The sequence below is a fragment of the Telopea speciosissima genome, unplaced genomic scaffold (genome assembly GCF_018873765.1).
Source record: "Telopea speciosissima isolate NSW1024214 ecotype Mountain lineage unplaced genomic scaffold, Tspe_v1 Tspe_v1.0244, whole genome shotgun sequence".
NCBI lineage: Eukaryota > Viridiplantae > Streptophyta > Magnoliopsida > Proteales > Proteaceae > Telopea > Telopea speciosissima.
In genome coordinates, this window is record NW_025317580.1 from 20,013 (window position 1) to 45,025 (window position 25,013).

Here is a 25,013-nt window from a genome sequence, read left to right on the forward strand (position 1 = left end):
ATTTTTTTTCTTTACACTTACTTTGTCTTGTAAAATTACGCATTTTGTAATTCTTTTTCTTATCTAAGTAGATTTAGCGAATCACGTTTAATAACTCACAGTCCAAAATACTCACCATACACCATTTTCTATTCTCTTCTCCCGTCTAATGATTTGTTGTTAAAATATGAGAAAGAATTATGATGTTGAAACCTCAAATGATAAGATTGAGATATTGAAGTAAATCATTGAATTTATCCGGTAAGTGCATATTTGTCTTAACTCACAGTCCAAAATGCTGGTGTGGTGTACCTAAAAAAAAAAAAAAAAAAAAAATGCTGGTGTGGGAAACTTAGAGAGAGGGGTAATTAATTGCCTTAATTGTAATATAATCATTTTAATTATTATAATTTGCTCTATTTAAGTTTTATTAGGTTGAAAATTGAAACGGTCACGTTCGGAGTAAAAGTAACAAAGGGATGAGGAAGACGCCCGGAGTCTACGTGTGTGAGAGAGAGAAAATATCCTTTTTCTTATTCTCTCTCTCTCCTGCTGCCTCCCATCATTTTAGAGATGTCGGAGTTTTGACCCTTTTCTGCTCTGCACATAATTGCTTCAATTCTTTTCGAATTTCGTCACTTCATCGGAGAAGTCGAATACCAGATCGGATTTGCAGCTCCAGTGTCCCAAAAGGCTTATTTGGTGATTTGTTTCGGGGCATGTAAATAGTGAATAGCTTGTTTTGGTATTGGGGTTCTGCGGGAAACCGGTTACAGAATTCAAGTTTCTGCAATTATGCACTTGGGTTTGATTTCTTGATGGTCTTGGCATATGGGTTTTGTGGATGGTGGGTTGAAACGGTTTCTTTGATCGATAAGGATTGATTTGGTGATTGGAGGAGCAGCAATGTAAGAAAGATTGGTTTGGTATCTGAACTCTGAAGTTGGAGAAGGTTTATAGTAGAAGAGGTACATTTTTTTCATCGAATTTTTTTTTTGAGCTGTCGAATTTTATTTCTTGAATGATTGATGTATGAATTTTATCTGCATGGGATGTTTATTGTTTGGGTTTTGATCACGTTTGGATATTGGGTTGTTAAACTGCACTCGATGGGACGGTTTTGATTCATCTTGTTTTGTTTGATGTCATGAAATTTAAAGTTTAGGTTTTTGTTTGTTAAGCTTCCTCCGGATAACAGGATTAAGAACTTTGTTCTTTCCCAGACTGAAGAAGGGAAAGGAAGTCGTCCTTTACATTATTCCCAAATTATACTTGTTTTTTTGTTGACATAACTTTGGGCTATTGTAGGTGTTCTTGTACGGCAGACCGCAGAAGTATGCTTCTTCTGTTTGCTTTTTTTTTTTTTTTTAAATAATTTTTATATGAATATGATACCTCATACAATAGTTCAAGTGGGCATTTCTCTTGTTTTACTGGTATGCATAGTCTCCAATGGTAGTGCCCTCTGTTTGATTCCTCATATCAAAAGATTGACGTTAAATCCTATGTGTTGCATATCCTTTGGGTTTTCATCGTTTTAATCCTTCTTTTATTAGAGCTTGCTGGTTTATCTGTTGTGGTTGTCTTGTCTTATTGGTTTCATATAACTTGACAACCCTGTGTCAGGAATACCTAGTCTTTACTTGAAATGGAAATGGACTTCTGCTTCATTTCACAAGCACGCCAGCTGCCCTATTGCCATTTCATCTTATTTTTATAGTATATCAAGACTTTTTCTCTGCAGGTCGTGAAGAAAGTTTATGTTAGTGTGAATGCTTTCTTCTTGTTATTTCTCATTCACTTTTGAATTATTCTCCTTAAAATACAGATGGCAGTGGCCTGTTGTGTCCCAGAATTAGTTGTTTAGGTGCAGCTCTTGGAAGGTTGTTTTTCCTGTTGTTGTGGCCTCCGGCTATTTGTTTATAAAGTTATGTTGTTTTGTTTCTTCTCCTTCTTTTAATAAAATTTTCTTCTTTTTCCAAACATCCCCCCCCCAAAAAAAAAAGAAAAAAAAAAAGCTAGTTATTGGAGACCTACTCTAAATTCCAGGGCTTTCTTGGTATCAATCTTGCAGACATTTCTTTCTCTCATTTTTGTGTTGGTAGTTTCATTGCAGGAAGTACTTGGTCCAAGATTTATCTTCATTTACAACTGTCCCTTGGAGTGTAGAGATCACAAACCTGAGTGCCTTTCTTTCCTTTGATGCCATTACATCATAATCAATACGTCCCACAATAATTACAGGCCTAAAGATCGTGATGTCTATAGCTCTATTAAACTTCAGAGAAAATGTTACAGAAGTTGTAATTCATATTTGTAGCCTTTTTCATGGAAACTGAAGCATCACTTCCATGAAGTTCTTTTCAATTGTAGACCAGCATTTCTTAAACATTGAAATAGGATTGATGTAGGACAGCCAAGGAATATCCTAAAGTTGATGTAGAATTAGGGTTCCTTGGAATTTCTTGTGTAAACGAGTGCAATTGATGTTAGCACCAGCCAAACTAAGTAGTAGGCCAAGAGGGGGGAAAAAGAAGGAAAACAAAAAAAAAGGAAAACAGCTGCTGGCTGCAGAAAAGTAGGGTTGTAACACTAGGATTTGCAAAAATTAGGTTTGCAATATTGCAATTAGGATTGGAGTATTGCTGGGCTGGTGGTTGGTGGAAAAGCATGGTTTCAATGAAGTTGGATGAAACTTTTAGGGGCTAGAGACTTTATTCCCACGTAATCACTAGATCCTGCCCAAGTTTAGGTTCATCAAAGGCGTATTCTATCCTCCTATTCTGTGGTGATAAAATTGAAAATGGTTCTTGCAATTCTAGGATGATAAGTTGATAACTGAGCAATTCCAAATAGAAAGAAGAACATTAATCTCTCTTCTTCTTCTTCTTCTTCTCAATTAGAATGAAGTTCTTTTTCAATTGTAGACCAGCATTTCTTAAACATTGAAATAGGATTGATGTAGGACAGCCAAGGAATATCCTAAAGTTATGTAGAATTAGGGTTCCTCGGAATTTCTTGTGTAAATGAGCAATTGATGTTAGCACCAGCCAAACTAAGTAGTAGTCCAAGAGGGGGGACCAAGAAGAAAAAGAAAAAAAAGGAAAACAGCTGCTGGTTGCAGAAAAGTAGGGATGTAACACTAGGGTTTGCAAAAATTAGGTTTTCAATATTGCAATTAGGATTGGGTTTTTGCTGGGTTGGTGGTTGGTGGAAAAGCATGGTTTCAATGAAGTTGGATGAAACTTTAGGGGCTAGAGACTTTATTCCCACATAATCACTAGATCCTGCCCAAGTTTAGGTTCATCAAAGGCTTATTCAGTCCTCCTATTCTGTGGTGATAAAATTGAAAATGGTTCTTGCAACTCTAGGATGATAAGTTGATAACGGAGCAATTCCAAATAGAAAGAACATTAATCTCTCTTCTTCTTCTTCTCCTTTTGTTGAGTGTGCTGCATATTGTTTTAGTAATAACTCCTCTCTGCACTATGACAGCCTTGCTATTGTTTTGGCTTTAATATTTTTTGTTTATCATTTGTCTCTAAGTTGCTCTATTATCTTGCTACATGTTTGTCTTGAAACCATATTTCAAATGACATCTGGATCAATGTTCAGGAAATTAGAGCTTATTTGTTTTCAGTTACTGGAGGATTTGATTGTGCTCTTGAAACAGGTTTGATGGAGATATCATTGATAAAAGCTCTCCTCAACAGTATCTCTCGGTTCAGTCAGTTATCTTCTTGTGACAACATAAACTCTGAACTGGTTCAGAAGTATTACCAAAAGTTGGATGAGCTATTGAAGCTGTTGAGGCCATTGCTTGATGCAATAATTGATTCTGAAGTAGCTTCAAATGAACAACTGCAAAATGAATTTGAAGCGTTGGATGGGTTTGTTGATGAAGCTAGGGAGCTTGTTGAAAGCTGGCATCCAATGACGAGTAAAGTTTATTTTGTATGTTAAACTATTTCTTTTCTGATAGTTCATTGTGCTTTTTAAGGATAATAAGAAGAGATTCTTTGTGAGAAATAGTTGGAAATTTGCCAGTTTTATTCGGTGTGATGAATTGCTTTTGCTGATGCACTATCCAAATTTTTTCATGTAATTGATTGTGACAAAATAAAACTGGTTGTTGATCCTGACCTTTTGATACATCACATTGCTTGATGCAGTCGATAATGTAAAGGTAACCTATTTATGCATAAAATAGAATCTGGCTTGCTGTATTCTTAGGATCATTTTGTAGTTTAACGTAAGCATATCTTTTTGCAGTCAATATTGACATGATTTTGGTTGTTCAAATTCGAAAAGGGTAATTCTTATTAGATGATATAAATGATGCCATCACTTGTGTGGGGCATCATCTCCAGTCCAAGAAAGAGCCCTTTTGTATGGCATTATTGATTAGGGGATGTCTAAATGCAGCAGCTTTTGAGTTGTACAAGTGTATCTTTTGAGTCACAGTTTCAGTAAGGTTAGGGTGGTACTTAGGCTGCTATTTAAAATCTATACTAATATATTAAAGAAAACCTTCCTATTTTCACGGATGAAGCCCAACACATTTTGTTGTTTCCCTAAATAACTCTCCGCATGTTGAATAAGTCTATCATTCCAATCCCTTTGTGGTCTGTTCTTTCTTCCATTGCTAGGCAGCTTGGCTCTCACCCTTGGGGTTTAGGAGGTGACTTCAATGTGATAAGATTCGGCCATGAAAAATTGGAGGTGGTCATTTGGACTTGGAAGCTATCAACTCTTTCAATGATTGTATTGAGGACTTGGGTGTTAATGATCTTAGATGGACTGGGTTCCCTCTTACTTGGTGCAACAAAAGAGCAGGTTCTTCTAGAGTTTCCTGCAAGCTGGACAGGGTATTGGTAAATGAAGATTGGCTCTCAGCCTTTCCTGCCTCCCATGCTAACTTTGACAATCCCGACATCTCTGACCACTCCCCCATCTCCCTCACTATCCAGCCTTCCACTTCCTTTGGCCCCAAACCCTTCAAATACTTTGACATGTGGTCCTCTCACCCCTCCTTTTCAGCCACTGTCCTCCAAGCTTGGGAAAAACCTCTCTTTACTTACACCTCCCCTCTCATTGACTTCTCCAGAAAGCTCAAAAATGTCAAGGCTGCTCTCAAGGATTGGAATGCCTCCACTTTTGGTAACATATCTCAGCAGGTCTTGGATTGCAAGGACAGACTTGGCTCTATTCAGGTTAGGCTGCAATCGGATCACTGCAATGAAGACTTAGCTTTTGAAGAGAAAGCTCTTTCTCTTGAGCTCTCCTCCTTACTTGCTCAAGAAGAGAGCTTCCTGAAGCAAAAATTCAGAATCAAGTGGTTAGAGTTGGGAGACTCTAACTCAGCCTACTTCCATAGATCTATGAAGGCCAAGATTAATGCTAACTCCATTGTTCACGCACGCCAGGATGGTTCTATGGTCTCCATTGTGAATGGCATCAAAGACATAGCTGTTCAGCATTTTAAGGATATCTTCTCCAACCCTCAGGTGCCCTCTCCTCCCATCCCGAATGGACTTCTCAACAAATTCATTCCTTCGGCTCTCCTTGATTCCTTGAGCTCCATTCCTAATGAAGATGAGATTGTGGCTGCCATTCATTCCCCTAAGGTTTCGGGTGCTCCTGGCCCAGATGGCTTCAGTATGGGTTTTTTCCTAGCTACCTGGGATATAATCAAGCAGGATCTCATTGCAGCTATTGTCAGCTTCTTCTATAACCCTTATCAGGTCAAAGGAATCAACCACACCTTCCTTTGCCTTATCCCTAAACAGGAAGGAGCTTCAGCTATGAATGACTTCAGGCCCATAGCCCTCTGCAACCTCATGCACAAATTCATTGCTAAGATCCTTGCCAGGCGCCTCAACAGTGTGGTGGATATTCTAGTCAATGACAATCAATCGGCTTTCATCCCTGGAAGGCACATCTCGGACAACATCCTTATCTATCATGACATTGTTAGAGGCTTTGAGAGGAAAAGTCATGCCCCCTCCATCCTCCTGAAGATAGACATTCACAAGGCCTTCGATTCCTTAAGGTGGGATTATATCTGTCAAGTGATGACCAAGATGGGATTCCCCTCTAATTTTGTTAACTGGGTGAAGGCTTGTATCTCTTCCACAAAGTTCTCAGTTCTTGTCAACGGCAGTCCTGCTGGTTACTTTGATGCTTCTGTGGGAATAAGACAAGGCTGCCCCCTATCTCCTTATTTGTTTACCTTGGCTTTGGAAGCTCTATCCAGGGAAATTCAAATTAGCACTGATCAACAGCTCATCACTTCCATGTCCAAGTGTAAAGCTCTCAACTTATCTCACTTGGCCTTTGCGGATGACCTAATGATCTTCTCTAAGGCTTCCCTTGCCTCCCTGGACTCCATTATGCTTTGTTTGCAGCACTTCCATGAGTTATCGGGTCTTCGCATCAACCCTTCTAAGTCTCTCCTGTTCTTTGCGGGGGTCTCTGAGCAGTTTAAGGCTACTTTGTTGAATAGGTCTGGTTTCCAAGAAGGCCATCTCCCAGTCAAGTATTTGGGTCTTCCTTTGGTCCCTGCCAGGCTTTCAGCCCATCACTGCACTCCTATGCTCGACCTCATCCGGAAAAGGCTTCAGTTATGGAAAGGCAAGTTACTCTCTTATGCGGGCAGACTAGTTCTTATCAGATCAGTTTTAGAATCATCTTATATTTACTGGTCTGGTATATATGGGCTACCTCAAGCTACTATAAAATCCTTGGAATCTCTTCTGGCTGCCTTTCCTTGGAAGGGTAGTGATACTTCTAGATTCCTGCGTCCCCTTCCTTGGGCTGCTGTGTGCCTGCCGAAGAAAGAAGGTGGCTTGGGCAGTAGAAGAATTAAGGAAGTGAACTTAGCCGGCATCTCCAAATTAATCTGGAAAATTGCTTCAAGGCACAAGAGCATTTGGGTTGACTGGATCTACTCGGGGCCCCTTAGGCATGACTCCATTTGGACGGCTTCTACGTCGAGTGATTCTTCTTGAGTTTGGTGCAAAATGTTAGATTCTCGACACTTGGTCAGCCATGTTATCAAAACTCAGATTGGGGATGGACTATCGACCTATCTTTGGTTGGATCACTGGCATCCAAAGGGTCTCCTTCTTCCCCTGGTCACTCCTAGGATCATTTACACTTCAGGTCTTCACAGGCTCTCTTTGGTGGTTGACATCCTTGATCACTCTAGCTGGGCTCCTCCTGCTACTTCCTCTATGGTCCTTGCAAGCATCTGGAATGATCTCTCTTCCATCTCCAGAAGGCCTATTGGCAGTCAGGACTGTGTTAACTGGTTGGCAAGCAACCCTGCTATCTTCTCCTCTAAATCAGCCTGGGATCTCATTCGGCACAAGGGCCCCCTCGCCCCCTGGAGAAAGCTGCTTTGGTTCAAGCACCACATTCCTAGACACTGTTTCACGGCTTGGAGGATCTTCAACAACTGCCTTCCTACTCAGGCCTTCCTGCAACATCGCCACATTCCTGTCTCCTCCTCTTGTTGCCTATGTTGGAACAATGTGGAAGACACTGACCACCTCTTCTTCGAATGCCCAACTGCGGCAGCAATCAGGAAAGGCATTCTCCAAAAATGCTGGCCAGCCCTTAGGAGAATCCTCCCTTTCTCTAGGGAATGGATTTGGATTGATATGACTTTTGGGGGCCGATCGGTGTGTGACACTGTTGGAAAGCTTGCTTTTTGTGCTACCCTAAACCAAATTTGAATGGAGCGTAATATCAGGAAATGGACCTCAAACTCTAGAACCTACCAGCAGATTTGGGATTCCATCTCCTTCGATATTCGGGCGAAGTTTTCGGCTGCTCCTCCCTCTGTTTGTTCTAACACCCCAAGGAACAGGCTTATTGTTGTCTCCTGGGGCCTTACTTCTGTCTCCTTTGATTCCCCTAGCCAGCTAACCTGATGCTGGGGTTCCTTATTTTTTCTTGGGTTGCTCCCCCTTTGAGGGCACTGTAATTTTCCTTTCTTCTTGGTAATGAATTTCTTATTCACCCAAAAAAAAAAAGTCTATCATTTCAAAGGGTAAAATGATAAAACCCACTCACTTGTCCTATATTGTTACAGTTAACAAACTATTCGAACTCCCTCCACTTACTTATACAGTTACAGTTACCAAAACTATTAAAATTTACTCATCTCATTTTGCTTAAAAGAGTCTTTCCCTCACACACTCACTCTTTGGTCACCGGTAGAAGATAATGAGAGGAAATGCAAAAGATCATCGGCATTTACTCACCAGTTGGAGAACACCAGAAGAGAATACAGGTACTTCTTTTGCTTGCAGGTGCTGATGCAGTTATGTGTAGGATATAGAGACTTATCTATTTGAGTTATTTTTGTATTTTCTCTCTCTCTCTCTTCCCTTTTTTTTTTTTTTTTTTTTTTAAATTATAAAATTCCTGTTGATGGAGTGGTAGGATAGAGTTAAAGTAACTTTAATATTCTGTTTCAGAATATGATTAGAAGTCTTTATTTATTTTTCTCTCTTTTATATAAATGGATGTAACCAACGATAGCTTGGTTAACCCTTTTTCTGGTGTTTGTGCTAGGGGGGTGGGGTGGGGTGGGATATTCTTGCTTAACCCTCTCCTTTACTCTTTAAAATATAGCAACCTGTGGTTTTTTTTCGGCATTTAAACTTCAAATATTTCTGTTAGATATTTCAATCTGTAGGATCCTAGATTTTTCTCTCTTGTGTTGAACTAGTTTTTGGTATGACAACAAATTGATATTTTCAGAGCATAGTGATGTAATGGGGTACAAGGGTAATATTGTCTTTGTACTAGAGGTGTGTTATTGTCTTTTTACTAGTTCGGAATGTTCCTCCTCCTATCATAAATAAAGGCTGTGAGCACATTGTTCACAAGCCGGTATTCACAATTCCACATTGCATTAGAGCGGGAATCCATCCGGGAATCCTGGAGATAATTTTTCAGTTCTCCTCTCCCTTTCTCTTTCTCTTTCTCGCGATCGTGACCTAGCCCCTCCACCACCGCCAATACTCCTCTTTCGCCACCCACCTTCCGCCTCACCCCCACCCCTCTTCCGCCTACCACCACCCTCGGCCACCCTCAGGCCTTCTGCCTCCCTTCAGCCACCCCCTTTCTGCCTTTTCGAGGCCCTCTCGAGGTCCTCTCTTCCTCGTGGGAGGGTTTCCCCACCACCTGCTGCTACCGCCTCTTTTTTCTCACCCTTGGTGGTGAGTTAACTCCCACCAAGGGGTGTCCGTGCTCCCTATGTATTAAAAACACCCTTTGTGTTTTTTTTCTCTTCCCCGATGATTCTTTGATTGAGTTTTTTTTCTACCCAGCAGTCATGCCAGAAGATTCTGATATTACCACTGCATCCTCTGGACACGAAGGCACGACTCAGCACGATTTCCTTCCGTTCCCTACCAGCTCCATTAAATTAAATGGAAGCAATTACCTGATCTGGTCTCGCTCCTGCCTCTTCGCTCTTGGTTCCCTTGGTCTCTCTAGCTATATCACAGGAATGGTAGCCAAACCTTCTGATGCTGGTCCTGCACAAGGCAAGTGGGTGACTTCCAACTTCCTTGTTATGTCATACCTTGTTAACTCTATGGATCAAGAAATTGCTGGGTGTTATCTTCTCCTTGATACGGCTGCGAAGATTTGGAAAACAGCCAAAGATACATACTCCCAAGTGGGCAATGCTGCTTCTCGGTATGAACTCCGCCAAAAAATTCATTCAACCAAGCAAATTGGAGTTATTCTTTTTCCCACTATTATTCCAAGTTGTGTACCATGTGGCAACAACTAGATTTTTATGGGACTTTTACTGCTATTTGTGATGTAGATACTACTGCCTTTCAGAAGTGGGAAGAGGACTTGCGTGTTTTTGATTTTCTTGCTGGACTAAACATTGAATTTGATCAAATCCGGGCAACAGTGCTCAGTCACGATCCTCTTCCTACACTTGAACAAGCCTATGCCATTGTTGCTGTTGAAGACAGTCGACGGACAACCATGGTTCTTCCTGTTACCCAAGAATGATTTGCTCTTTTGTCTGGCTCCCAAACTACTACAAGGGGGACTTCTTCTCGTGGTACTGGGAATGATCGTCTGGGCAGTGATAGCTCTCCGGTCAATTGTGATTACTGTGGTAAAGAACGACATACAAAGGACCGCTGTTGAAAACTTAATGGGCGTCCTGCAGATACTCGTTGGCGTGGCTCCACTTGTTCTAACACCGTCCGGGCCATCCAAGTATCCTCTGAAGATCAATCTGCTGATCAGTCCGGGCCTCTTTCCTAGGAGGAGATGAAGCACCTTCGTAATCTGATGACCAGGCTGGACCCTACGGCTTCTTCTTCCACATCTATGGCTGCCTCTGCAATATCCTTAACCAAAATTTCTGGTTCAGGTATTTCCTTTAGTGGTAGTTGCTCCTTTGTTGATTCCACCTCTTGGGTAATTAACTCCGGCGCAACAGATCACATGACATGTTTTCCCTCCATTTTTTTGAATTACTCTCCTCTACCTGGTAATACCAAAGTCCGTGTTGTTGATGGTTCCCTTTCCTCCATCTCTTGGAAAGGGACTGTGCAATGTTTGCCTTCTATGAGTTTTTCATCTGTTTTACTTGTTCCTAATTTTTCTACTAATCTCTTGTCTATTAGTAGTATCACCAGAGACTTGAACTGCACAAGAACCTTTTTTCCAACTCATTGTTTGTTTCAGGACTTGGACACGGGTTGTATGATTGGTAGTGGAAAGGTGGTTCGTGGTCTTTATGTGCTTGAGGCTCATCTTTAGAAAAATCCACTTTGGCTTCTCGTGCTCCTAATTTTGGTTCTTGGATTCTCGCTCTTCGAACTCGAATGGCATCGCCATCTTGGCCACCCGTCTATTGGGTGTCATCGCTTTATTTCCTAGTTTAATTAAAAGTTGTAATCCCAATAATTTTTCTTGTGATGCTTGCACTTTTGCAAAGGAAACTAGAACAATTTATCTAGTTTTTAAGACAATAGAAGTTTGTTTCCTTTTGGTGTAATTCTCTCGGATGTGTGGGGCCCTACCCGGTGTGTGTCAAATTATGGGTACCAGTGGTTTGTTACTTTCATAGATTGCTTTAGTAGGACTACCTGGGTTTATTTGATGCATAAGAAAAGTGATGTGTTACCAACAATTGCTTAGCTCAGTTGGTGAGCCGTGGTGCGTTTCATGCCCATGCTCACCAAGAGGTCTCGGGTTCGAGTCTCTTGGCTGGTATCTTATCCCCTCCCTGGTTCGATCCCCCCCCCCCTTCTATCAAACTCTATATGTAAAGCTCCCAATTAACCAAAAAAAAAAAAGTGATGTGTTCACATGCTTTCAACTCTTTCACTAGATGGTTCAGACTCAATTTGATGCCCGTGTGAAGATCTTTCACACCGAAAATGGAAAGGAGTACATGGACAGCTGCTTTCGCAGTTACTCTAATTCTCATGGCATTACACACCAGACATCCTATGTTGACACACTAGCTCAAAATGGTGTTGCAGAGAGGAAGAACCGACACCTATTGGGGGTTGCTTGCTCCCTCATGTTTACCATGAATGTCCCTCCATGTTTTTGGGGGCATGCTGTTCTTGTTGCCTCCTATCTTATTAATCAGCTGCCTACCCGAGTTTTGGATGCTCGCTGCCCTCTTGAGGTGCTTTTGGGGAAACAATTCGATGACAGTTATTTCCATGCTTTCCTTGTCAAGTGGAAAGGTCGCCCACGCCAAAACAACACATGGATTCATGCCGATGACTTTAAGAAGCTCGATTGAGAGTTATATGATCGTTATATGTCCTCCATCCATTCGTCAGAGACGAATGTTTTCAAGCTGGGGAGAGCTGAAGCATTACATCTGCAAGAAGAAGAATAGGAAGCCGCTGTCCAAGTAGTAGTGTTAGTGGTGGATCCATACTTAGTTTTTTTTAAATGTTTTTATGTTTTTAAATTGAGCTGGCCCAACCTGGTTGAACCAGTGGTTCAATTTAAATGACTTGAGTCACCTTTTATTAATATGTAATTTTTTTTGAGTCCACACCACACTCCCACGATTTAAAGAGGAGTGTGGGTTTAGTTAAGTCGACTAGGGGTCTTTTAGACTCCTAGGCTGAGTAGGTGGAAGGCTGATTAGCCCTATTTAAGTTTATGAAATCATGGAGCATCTCATTCTCCACTTTTTGAAAATTAAAACTTCTGTTTGCAAGCTTTTGCTTCTCTTCCCTTGTGAAGACCGCTTTGTGTGTGATCAAAGCAAGGTGGGATTGGTGTGTGATTCAATCGACACCTTGCGGTTTGAAGCCTGGTGGTTCATACAAGCTTCCCTTCAAGTTCTCTTCTTCAAGATTCGATTTTTACTCAAGGTTCTGCTGCTGCCAATTGTTCACTGCATCTACAAGTAAGTTTGAGCCATCCCCAACCCATTATCTCTTCCTCTAAACCTTCAACAGCCCAACCGTAATTTTCCCCTTTTATTTTCTTCAATTTCCCAAAACCTAAGTCACTCACAGACCTAACCCTCCATCAGAATCCATCCAAATTTAAGCCACAACATCCTCACAACATCCCCTCCACTCGATCCAGACCTTTCCCCCTTTCCATCCTTAAAACCCTAACTTCCATCGATTCCCATTAAAACCCAAAACCCTAATTTTCTTATTCCAGCAACATCCAGCTATCTTCTGCCCCTAAAACCTTGGTCGAGTGTCACTCTCTACCCCTAGAGAACTTGACTTGAACCCCCTGCCCTAATTCCATCTCTAAACCCTAGATTCCATTGCTTCCATTTTTTTCAAAAACCTGAAACCCTAACTAGCTGCCATTTAAATTCTTACACTTCCACTCATCAAACCATCACTGGACCAATACTGATAGACTCCCCTACACTTGCCTAGCATAACCATACCCTCAAACCCTAACCCTAATTTTGACCTAAAACCTATTTCTGCCCTATTCGGATTGCCTGTTCATAGCAGATCCTGAAGCTTTTTGGCTCCTAGCTCGTCTCTTTGCCACCTAAGACTACATTAGTTGCTTATTTATTTTAATGCCATTGATTTAAAAAAGTCCTTAGATCATAAAAAAAGTTCATATAACAATTAGATATCACTCACAGTCAAATATCCCCCAGTTCAAGGTTCAAGGTCTTGGTATCTAGGCTGGTTTGGTCAGCCAAAAAACCGAGTTGTCTTGGTAACTCGGCGAGATCTCGGCCAAGTTGGTGCATTTTTTATGTCAAATTTTGGCCCTTGGTTTTGGTGGCCATAGACCTAATTAGGTCATGAAACTTGCAGGACAGCCTATTTTAGGCCCTATAGACATGGTGGAACCCTTCATTTTTAAAAACTCACATAAAAAATGGTAGTTTGACTTAGGACCCTAGGTTGGTAGTGTACGCTGTATATATATTAACCATTCCAGTTGTGCCACTAGTGGATGACAACTTTGCTATGCTGTTTTGTCTGCATAAAAGATTTTTGCTTGATGAAGCTGATGAGGCAAAATGCAAATAAGGGAATTGTAACCAAGCCCAAGTAATTATGTATGTAAGGCTGGATCACGAACAAGCTAGCCCCATGCAGGATCTTCTTGAACCAAGTTTAATGCTGGTTTGGTCTTAAAAAACTGGGCAACAGTTGATGAATGACTAAGATGATTAATGGCTTTAATGGTCCAGCAACACTCCCTCAATAACAAAGTTGCATTTACTTGATTTGTTGAACCTCGATCAGAATTTCCAGCTGTAACCCCTAATCTTTTGTATCAATTATTTGCAAGTTTAACAGTTGAAGTACACCATCGATTGGATTCAGATTTGCAGCTGATACTCCTTAATCGCTTGCAGAACTTGTAGGAGATCATACAATGAAATCGATTGAAATAAAAAAAAAAGGAAAAATAGAAGATAGGATAGAAGGATAAACCGGATTGAGTCTCTCATTCTCTCCCATGGGCCTCTCACCGTCCCAACTGTATCTCTCAGCCATTAATGGTTTTAACCAAACTCTTTTTTTTTTCAAACTTGACTTGGCTGTATCGGCCTTTTATCTTTATTTATAAACTTCAAATCGATTAAATAAAAGGTGCCCTCCTTGCGTGGAAAGAAATGCCTCACAAATCGAACTTTATCCTAAGTAGAAACTACTTAAATGGTATTCCAATACCAATATAATTAACAAACTAAAGAGTCCTTAAAAAGGAAACTACTAATTACATAAAACAACCTATAAAATAGAAACTAATCAATAAACCCCCCACACAAGGGACTATGTCTTCCCTAAAATATAGGACCATGCAGAAAAGATCTTCCATGCCTCTTCCTCTCGCATGACATCTTCAATCTTGATCTCCAAGCTAGCTGGCTGTGGGCCCACACAAACTGTCCTCTTATAATGAATATCTCTGTGAAATCAGCAAGATCGATAGCTATATTGTCCCTCCCCCCCCCCACAAAACAAAAACAAAAAAAGAGGCTGGCCGATAGCTATCCTTGGGCAGAATATAGGCTGGGAAATTGGAATTAAATAATTCCATAATATGGGCCAGGTATGGACCCAGTCTGAAACCCAATCGATGTACCAATTCTGCATCATTATGATAAGGCTCCAACTCCAAGAATTTTTTTTCGAAGTAAACATTCATTTTGGAAACTTGGATTTGATGGTTCCAGTTTGTTATATTTTCTCCCACTGAGGGGAGCTTTTAATAGCATTAGAAGACAACCCATTGAAAGAGAGTCGATAGAGCTGAGTTGAGCCAGTCTCTTGTCAGATAAACTTGTAATCATAGTACTATATCTCGCGATATATCGGTATCTCGGGCCTACCGAGATATCCGAAATATCCGAGATATCGCGAAATATTCCCGAAATATTGCATTTTTTCTGCAATATTTCGGGGGTCCATCTCGGGGGGTATTTGGCCATATTTAGGCCTGAAACTTCATGGACAGCCTTATTTAAGCTTAATAAACACATTTAAACCATAAAATTGTAAAAATGTGAATTCAAATTGGTGTTTTGGGCTTGCACCCTTGATTGACATACGGTCGCCGACCTTAATGTATAAATAGTTAAATACACATAGATTAATGAAATCACAACTTAAGTTACAAATTACAAGTGCTAAACTGCTAATAGTAGTTGGCGTGCCTCCTGGATCAATCCCACTCATGCCTCGCCGAGTCGACGTCCATTGCTCTCTGTTTGAATGACATATGTGGACCACGGTATAGAATCGGAGAAGAAACGAGTGTAGTCATCCACAAGTGTCACGTAAATGGAATCATCAACAGTCTGTAGGTAACCTATCCTAGGATATAAACTAGGGTTACCAATCGATCCAGTCCGTGAAGAAGATGATCCACTGTGATATGATGTTGGCGCCGGCGCAAGAGGCGATGGCATTGGCTGCATGTATGGCTGGTGAGGTTGGTAGCTAGGTCCGCTAGGGTATGCAAAGATGTTATCTACAAAAGATGATCCAGTATGTCCCTGGGACTGGGACTGGTAGTCATAGTCCCCTACCCCACTAAACTGCCCTCACACTTTGTGATCTTTTAAAAGGATTCAAAGTTTTAGGACCTCCAGAACTGCCAGCTCCTCCACTACCCCCTACTCTTTGTCTCTGCTGATCATCTTGAAAACTTCCTCTACTCCTTGAAACAGTCCGCCTAAAATCCCTAGCCTCCTCTGCTGTTTGTATGTCATCAGGTACTGCAATGTCATCATCAGAGGAGGAGGAGGAGTCATCATCATCATTGTATCGTCTTCCTCCTCCCATCGAACTCCTCACTGTATCCTCAAGTTGTTCTCTTATCCTTTGCTTGTCAGCGTTCCTCTTCTTTCTTCCCCTCAAACTATCACCAATCTCCCTGGCTACTTAGAGGGACCATATGACAACCTACAACATCTTTAGATCCTCCAATGATGTTGTTTAAGTCTCTGGACCCACCTCCCATAAATTGCATGTGACAATAATTACATATAGATTTTCTCTTATCCCCATCAATGGGAGTACCATGTAACCATGCAATGTCACCCTATGCTGGCTGGTTGGTCTCTCTTGTTCCTCTCTGTTCTCTTTGTTCCGTCGCCCCTTTGTTGACTACTTTCCCCCACCTTTTGCTTGCCCTCGCACGTTGTCTATCACGATCCGCCATAATGATACTTGTTTATCGTAATGTAAGTAACACAAATAATTAAAAACTTAATGTAGATGCACTTCAATTGACACTTTTAGATTACTAATACACTTGTATAGTTATTTAATATTTTTCCCCTAACCCTTATATTTTTCACAAAATTAAAACCAATTTTTTATATATAATGTTAATATAAGTATTGACCTAACACAACAAAACTATGAATTAGTAAACATAATATACATGTAATGCATCTCAAAACATATAGAAATAACTTTCATATTTTTTCATTATTTTTTAAACTTAAAACTCATATTTTTCCTTATTTATTTCTGTTTTTTTAATTTTTTATATATTTTTCTTAATTTTCGAAAATTAAAAGAATTATTTAAGAGCAGAAAAATAAACCGACATCGTGAAGCCGTAGATCGCCATTGGTGTCTAACATATATTTAATTCATTACCATCTAAGTCATATTACCCCTAATTATTTCCTATTTTAGTTGTAGGAAAATGAATTTTTAAAACCAGAAAAAAATAAAAAAATACATATGGGAAAAAATTTCGACACCGTGAGGTCAGTAGATCGGCCTCCGGTGTCTAACATATATTAATATCATCAACATCCAACAACATTTGTACAAAGTTTTTTAAAAAAAAATAGTTTTAGAGAAATATAATTTACCTTAAATAATGAAAATAGGCTTGGATGATGAGCTTAGATGACCCTCCGACGTCTTCCCGGCGACAAGGAGCTTCAATGAGGCTTGGAAGGGAGGAAGAAGAGAGAAAATTTCATTTTCAGCAGCTCTCGGTCGAAATATCGACCAAGAGCTGCGAAATATGAAATTTATAAGGATTTTGAATGTGACACTATTGTCACTTTACAATATCTCGCGATATATCGTGATATCTCGCGATATATCGTGAGTTCCACGATATATCGTCGAAATATCTCGATATATCGACGAGTTATTGTACTTTTTTATTACGACATTGTTTCGTATCTCGGTCATGTCGAGATTCACGAAATATCGCGATATATCGCCGATATTTCGCGAGATTTTATACCATGCATGTAATTAGTGTTTATAGAGCTGTTCCATTGGGAAAATATTCTTGGTCCTGCTTAAGCATAAATGAACAACTTACTTGCTGACTACTAATTGCCAACAAATTAGCTACCAATTGCATAAACTTGTTTGCCATGTGCATATCATCATCATGTGTATCAAGTTCCCTTGCAGCCGCTATGTGCCAGAGTTCTTTTTCAAGCTTTTCCATCAACATTTGGGAATTCGCTTTATCCATTTGTGAACTCTTGGCTTTCCTTGAATCCTACCCACTTAGTTCCACCCGTAGTTCAAAAACTCGCATTTCGGTCAGAACGAAATGAGCAAAATATACTGAAATGGGCGAAATTTTTCCGAAACAGTGCATTTTTTACCATTGTTCAGTTGGCCATATTGCAGCGCAAACTGCCATATTAGGCTCTGATACTTCAGGGAATCCTTATTTTAGCTTATATAAACATATGTATTTATATTGCAAGAAAAGACACATAAAGTGGTGGTTTGGATTTGCACCGTCGGTTGGAAGTATACGCCGAACCCCATTGTATACCTTGTGTAATATTTCCTATTCTATCATTGTTTTAGTACTAGAAGACAGAACAGACAAGTACAAGAAGTAAATTATGCCCCATGAATAAAGAAACATAATATTGATTAATTATTTATGAAATAGTGCAAAGTACATGTCACATAGACACCCAAGTCCCAACAATACAATGCTATCTACAAATACATGAGTACAAGCTACAAAGTGGACCCCCCAGGCCATAGATGGCTAATACCATGAACTATGACGTAGACGATTGAGCCCACTTATGAAGAAAACAAGCTATATTAACCAAGGCACATAATTGAGACCTCTAAAACAACTATGTAGCTACTCATTATTTTCCCCCTAACCCTCATATTTTTTTTCTTAATTAAAACATATATTTTTGAAAAAAAAATTCGGCCTAGAACAACAAAAGCAATTTTGTTACAGCATAATAAGCCTCATAAGCTCTTCAAAACTCGCTGAAATTATTTTCATAATTTTTCAAACCAACACAACATTATTCCTTATTTTCACTATTTCTGAATTTTTGAAATTTAAAAACTAAAAATTAAATTTAATTATTTACCGGGGGAAATTTTTTTTGACTCTGTGAGGTTGTGGATTGGCTAATAGTGTCTATAACATATATAAAATTGAGCCCCATCCAGTTGATATTAACCTAAATTTGTTCATATTTTTGTTGTAGAAAAATCCATTTATAAAGCCAGAAAAATTATATATATATATACAACAACAACAACAACAACAACAACAAACTAAGCGTTATCCCAACTTAATGGGGTCGGCTACATGGATCCAAACAAAACAAAATAGATAAAACAAAGATATACTAAAAAAGACAAATGGAAAATGAGGAATAAATAGAAAGATGAAAGATAGTGTTGGAATTTTTTTTCTATATATATATATATGTAGAAAAAAATTCCAACACTGTGAGGCCGTAGATCGGGCTCCGGTATTTGACGTATAAAATTTCATCACCAACTTTCAGGTATTTATCATATTTTTTTGCAAAAATTTTTATTTAAGAAGAAGTTAATTACCTGGATATGTTGAATGTGGCCAAATCTTCACCAATTTACAAGAACCGATGTCTGTGGAGTGATGTGGCAACTCCCAGCAGTGTATTCCAGCAGTTTGATGAGGTGAGGTAGCCAAAATCCAAGAAAATAAGGGGTTTTCTCCTTACCACAGGCAAAATGGGGGAGACAGTCGACTTCTTGTAAAGCGAAAAAGTTGTTTCTCCGAAACGACATGACACAAGGTCGAAATTTTGGCGAAACACTGAAATTTTGACCGAAACAGTGATGATTCTGAGTTTTGCCTTTTGTTTCGTCTCGGACATGTCGAAATTAGCAAAATTTTACCGAGATTTTGGCGAGTTTTTGAACTATGATTCCACCAGTGTGCCATTACCTTTTGCTGTTGGTGGAGATCAATTTCCAGGAATTAATCCAATCATCATCTTAATTATGGTTTATAGAGTATCTTGGGTTTAAATTGCTGTCTGGCTGGCTGGTAGACCGGTCACAATTTTATTAGGTCATGCAGCAATGGAATTCTGGTGTTAACTTAAGCTGCCTAATGTTTATGTTTTTGTATGCTTTTCCTTCTTTAGTTAGTAACATTTCTTTTGGTCATTATCGATACTTGAAGTTTTTCAATCCCATGACTGGAATCTATGCAGTTCCATCCCCCAAACCCCTTTTTGAGTGGTTAGATGGGAAATCAATCAGAAGACACATTAGAGGCTGGTGGAGCAACACTTCTCCCAGTGGCCATAGACATATGGAGTTGAAAGGAGATACTAATTTATCAAAAAAAAAAAAAAAAAAAAAGAGCAAAGAGAATCTCATGGATGTTACCTCTAATACATTGTGTATTTCTAATAACATAATGGATAGGTAAATCCTGATTCTCAATAGCATCTACTCTATTGGGCCAAATGGAAAATTCTCTTTGCTCTTCCAGTATTCTAATGGTCTATTTTGCGCTTTTTTTTTTTTTGGAATTTGTGGACATTTAAATGAGGCTTGAAGTAGGTTCAATATTTCTATACTTGTATACTTTTATTCCTTTTCCTTTAAAATTTTTTTTAAAAAAAATTATAAACATCGCGAATTTTCTAATTACCTTTGAGTGGATTTGTTATCAGGTGTTGCAAATTGAATTATTTATAACAAAGATTCAGGCTTCTGGTCTGGAGCTTCTCCGGGTTCTAAACTCTTTGCGTGAATACCTCCCTGGTGATTTGAGTTCAGCTTCTCTTGAGGTACCAACATAATTTTTAATTTGGAATTAGTTTATCCCTTCACATCCATCCTTAAGGTGATGAATTCTCTCAGCAATTCAGACCTTGGTAACTGATGGTACTATGTTTTATTACCCGATAAGTAGCATCGGTTGGATGATCTTAACTACAAATAACTGATATCAACAATTCTTGGAGAGAAAATCTGCATGCTGTAATTGATGTCTTGAAAGACAATTTTCACATTGTTTGATCATCCAGCTGATGCAATTGTAGGGAAGTGGGAAAATCTAAATGTCTTCTGCTGATTTTGGTACCCAGATTGAGGAGATAGATAATCACTAGGGTGTCGGTGTGCAAATCTTGAGTTCCATAATGAAATATGTCCTGCTTTTTATTTCTCCATTCTGACCCTGAGAATGATCAATTGCAGCACTGTATTCAGAAACTCAGGTGTATAGGATGTGAGCAGACATCAGTTATCATAAAACAAGCTATTAAAGATCAAGTGGACAAAGCTGTACCAAGCTCAGAGAGCCTGGTTAAGGTTGCAGACTCCTTAAGCTTGACGTCAAACCAAGAACTTCTAATGGAGGCTGTGGCTCTTGAAAAGGTCAAAGCAAAGGCTGAACAAATTGAAAAGGATGGAGAGGTTGAGGACATAGATCACATGATTGCTCTTGTCATCCATATGCATGACCGCCTAGTAAAAATAAAACAGTCGCAGAGCACTAACCCTGTCCCCATCCCTGCTGATTTCTGCTGTCCTCTTTCTCTTGAGCTGATGACAGATCCTGTGATTGTGGCCTCTGGACAAACCTATGAGCGAGCTTTCATCAGGAAGTGGCTTGATCTTGGTCTTATTGTATGTCCCAAAACCCGCCAGACTTTGGCCCATATTAACCTAATCCCCAATTATACTGTCAAAGCTCTAATTGCAAATTGGTGCGAGTCAAACAATGTGAAACTGCCTGACCCTGTGAAGTCAATGAGCTTAAACCAACCCTCAACTCTACTTGCCCATGCTGATTCAGGTGCCAGGGACTCACAAATCCCACCACATTCAGTTCATTCTCCCACCAGGAGCAACCATGCAAGGTCGCAAGAGTCAACTAGGTCCATGGGTTCACCAAATAAGAGCTTTTTATCATCTAATGGACCCCATATAGAGGGAACTTCTCCTTCACATCCCCGTTCAGCATCTGAAGGTGGAATTGGAAATGGACTTGCACTGGATGTTGGCAGAATATCACTAATGAGATCTGAAGATAGGGGGGACAATTTAGGAGAGAGAAATCATGCTTTAGGTGCTCAACCTTTGGTGGCATCAAGAAAAGAATTTCCTGAAGCAAGTGGTTCAGGCGAACAGCTTCAGGGTCATAATCGTAGTGCTTCTGTATCAAGCACAGTTTCTAGTGCAGATTGTCCCCAAGGAACACCAAAGGATACCAATGAGGTATCACGGTTATCCAGTGATATGGCCCATTACAGTAGTGATAATTCTGGAGAGGTGACATCTGAGCCCCCAGGTCCAGCTACGTCAGCACCACATAGAGAACCTGAGTTTTCACCACGGTTTGAGATACGATCTAGAAGCCAAACAATTTGGCGTCGACCATCTGAGAGATTTGTTCCGAGAATAGTCTCTTCACCGGCTATTGACACAAGGTCTGATCTATCGGGTATTGAAACCCAAGTTCGGAGGTTGGTTGAGGACTTGAACAGTAGTTCTGTTGATGTGCAAAGAGTTGCCACAGCTGAACTTCGCCTTCTTGCTAAGCACAATATGGATAATCGAATCATAATTGCAAACTGTGGGGCCATAAGCTTGTTGGTTGGTTTGCTTCACTCAACAGACACAATGATACAAGAGAATGCTGTTACAGCACTTCTCAACTTATCAATCAATGATAATAACAAAACTTTAATTGCAAATGCTGAAGCAATTAATCCCCTCATTCATGTGCTTCAGACAGGAACCCCCGAGGCAAAAGAGAACTCAGCTGCAACTCTTTTTAGCCTTTCAGTCATTGAGGAGAACAAGGTCAGTATTGGTCGATCTGGGGCAGTTAGACCTCTGGTGGAATTACTGGGCAATGGAACACCTCGGGGGAAGAAAGATGCTGCTACTGCTTTATTTAATTTGTCTATATTTCATGAGAACAAGACCCGGATTGTGCAGGCTGGTGCAGTGAGGTACCTCGTTGAGTTGATGGACCCAGCAGCTGGGATGGTTGATAAGGCAGTCGCTGTTTTGGCAAACCTTGCAACAATTCCAGAGGGGCGGACTACAATTGGTCAGGAGGGAGGGATCCCTGTCCTTGTTGAAGTGGTTGAACTGGGGTCAGCAAGGGGGAAGGAAAATGCAGCTGCAGCACTGCTGCAGCTCTGCACCAGCAGTAATAGATTTTCTAATATGGTGCTTCAAGAAGGAGCTGTTCCACCATTGGTGGCACTGTCACAGTCGGGCACACCACGTGCCAAAGAAAAGGTATGCTGCTGATAACCTTTCACAGACATCAGTTTAGGGGAATGCATATAAGACTGAGAATCAGGGTTTTAAAATGCAGAATCGGGGACGGAATTGGTCAGTGCCGATTCCTATCTGATCCTGAAAAAGCCCGAGTTGACCAATCTGTGGAATATTCCAATGTTTCCCGTGTACTTTTCCAGGAATTAACCCTATTGAAATCGTCAGGATTCGAGATCGATGACCGCCAATTCCGATATGAATCGGGTGATTCGCCGATCTGATTCCCGATTCTTGAAACCCTTCTGAGAATAAATGATGTCCTTGGTGTTTGATGCTTTTCTGTTTGACCAACCTATCCATTGTGCAGAAACATCCGACATGTGGGTTATATATACCTGTTGAATGTGCTTCATCCATAGGTGGCAGTCTGACTGGCAAGTTCTAATTGGTTATGATAATTTGTGGCCTATTGACTTTACCCAATATCAATCACTAGGAATCAAGAATTAGGCTAATCTTGGGGGTTGTTGGTTTTAAAGGTTGGGCAATTCATCAGTCGTGTGAGTTCAGTGGGCCCAAATGTAGGAGATGATGTACTGAACCATTTCCTGCATTCAGAGAACTCCTCTTACCTTTGGATTAGTATGGCATTCTTAGCATTCAATGGATCCTATAGCTGAAAAGTAATTGTATGATTGGCAGAAGTTAGGTGTCGTAAACAAGCATATTTTGGAAATTTTCTGAAATACCATTTGAACCTCTTAAACAAGGCGTTGCATTATAAGCAAAAATATGAGAATCTGTGAATTGAATCCAGATATCCTTTACTCCGTTGTAGGTCCCCTTCTCTACCTGGGGCCTGAAAGAGCATCTTGAGGGGTATTTCAATATAGACACTGTAAGGAAGAATACAGCTGATATTTAATAGAATAACTTTGAGATACCTAAGTAATGGTAACATGGATGGGAGCATGAGGGGAGGGGGACTTTAGAGTATTGATGTTTATGAGAACTTAGTTTTTCCCTTTGGCAGATATGTATGCATACAACATTGGCAAACTTTTAAGAGGTCCAAGTTAAGATTTATTTGGACAAAATTTCACGCAGAGTTTGTGCAGATGGCCTAAAATCATGGGATTATTCCTATTTTAGTCTTGAAAATCTCTTGGGTATCAAATGTCTAGATTCTTTAGCTTTGAAGGGGAGGGGGAGTCGTGGAATATTTGAGAACCTTCATGTTTGGCCCATGGACTGATGGTCCATAAATTTTCCATCTATTCAACACTACGCTCGTACACTGAGAACGTCGGAACCCTATTATCTTTATCCCTATGGTTTTCCTAACATTTCATCCTTCAAGGCTGGTGTCTCTAAGTGGCTCTTTTGGAACATCAGTTGGAACTCCCCTAGAAGTTCAGTGTTCCTGGCAATTGAGAGCTCATTGTTGGGTACACTTGGAATGTCCAGAGAACATCTTCGGACTGTAACCAAACTTCTCAGTTAGGATTATCCTTTTAAAATTTGTTTGATTTGGTTCTAGGGTTATCCTACTCTTTATGGTAAGATTTTAGGGTCTAAATGATCAAATTTCCTTGTTTATTGCAGGCACAACAGCTTCTTAGTCACTTCAGAAGTCAGAGACATGGTAATGCAGGAAGGTCCTGATCTTTAGTGTGCATTCAGACTTTAAGTTCCAAGACTAGTGGTGACACAATTGTGTGAGGTAAAGTTTTATATGGTGCGTGACTTCCAACGTGGCAAATAATGCAAATTTTATATGCTCTTGGGATGTTGCTTGCTTGTAAAAAAAAAAGGTTTGTGTATGAGTGGACGATTGAGGTTCTCTCATGAGTTTGTATATGCATATTATTAGCACATTAAATTTTATATCAGGCAGTCAATGTTTCCAGCCTCTGTATTGTGAGCTTTGGTAGGTGATTAGCATTCTTCTTATTTGGTTACTCCCGCTGGTGCATTCTCTTGGACTTGAATGTTTTACTGATCACAGAATTCATTGTACTTGGTCCTTGTTTTTTGTTTGGGAACTTTTAACAACAACTTGCTTCTTGTTTTGAAATATGATTCCATGGCTGGCCTGAGATCAAATTTTATCTGCACCCTTTTTGTGCCCAGATTGTCATTTCCAGTTGCCAGGCTTTAGCACTTGGACTTGGTTGCAGAGGGGCTGCTTGGCTCACCATTCTAGTTAGGCTTTTAGCCAAATGGTTAAAGAACTTAATACATCAAAGAACTAATAATGGCAGAAACGTGGTACATTATCAGAAAACTCTTCCCTTTCAGGTATCCAAACTTATCCTTAGCTCTCCTAGGGAACTGCAAGAGGGTTTGAGTAAATTGTTTGTATAGTTTTTATATGGTCTAATAGAGGTTGGGTTAGGCCTTTTTGAATATGAACCCTAAGCTTGTGGCTTCTATACCAATGGGTTAGTTTCATTCAAGCATTAGAAACGGCTGTAGTTCTTCTATTCATCCATTCAGATTCTTGAA

General features: G+C 40.0%; 1 protein-coding gene across 1 annotated transcript; it reads left to right on the forward strand.

Moving 5' to 3' along the window:
* Window positions 1–508: 508 nt before the first annotated feature.
* Window positions 509–24,427, forward strand: LOC122647864 (U-box domain-containing protein 4-like). Its single transcript, XM_043841171.1, has 5 exons — window positions 509–947; window positions 3,653–3,933; window positions 19,937–20,053; window positions 20,466–22,523; window positions 24,111–24,427. Exons 2-5 carry the CDS (start codon window positions 3,658–3,660, stop codon window positions 24,168–24,170), a joined length of 2,511 nt encoding a protein of 836 aa, XP_043697106.1. The 5' UTR covers window positions 509–947; window positions 3,653–3,657; the 3' UTR covers window positions 24,171–24,427.
* The last annotated feature ends 586 nt before the right edge of the window (window positions 24,428–25,013 follow it).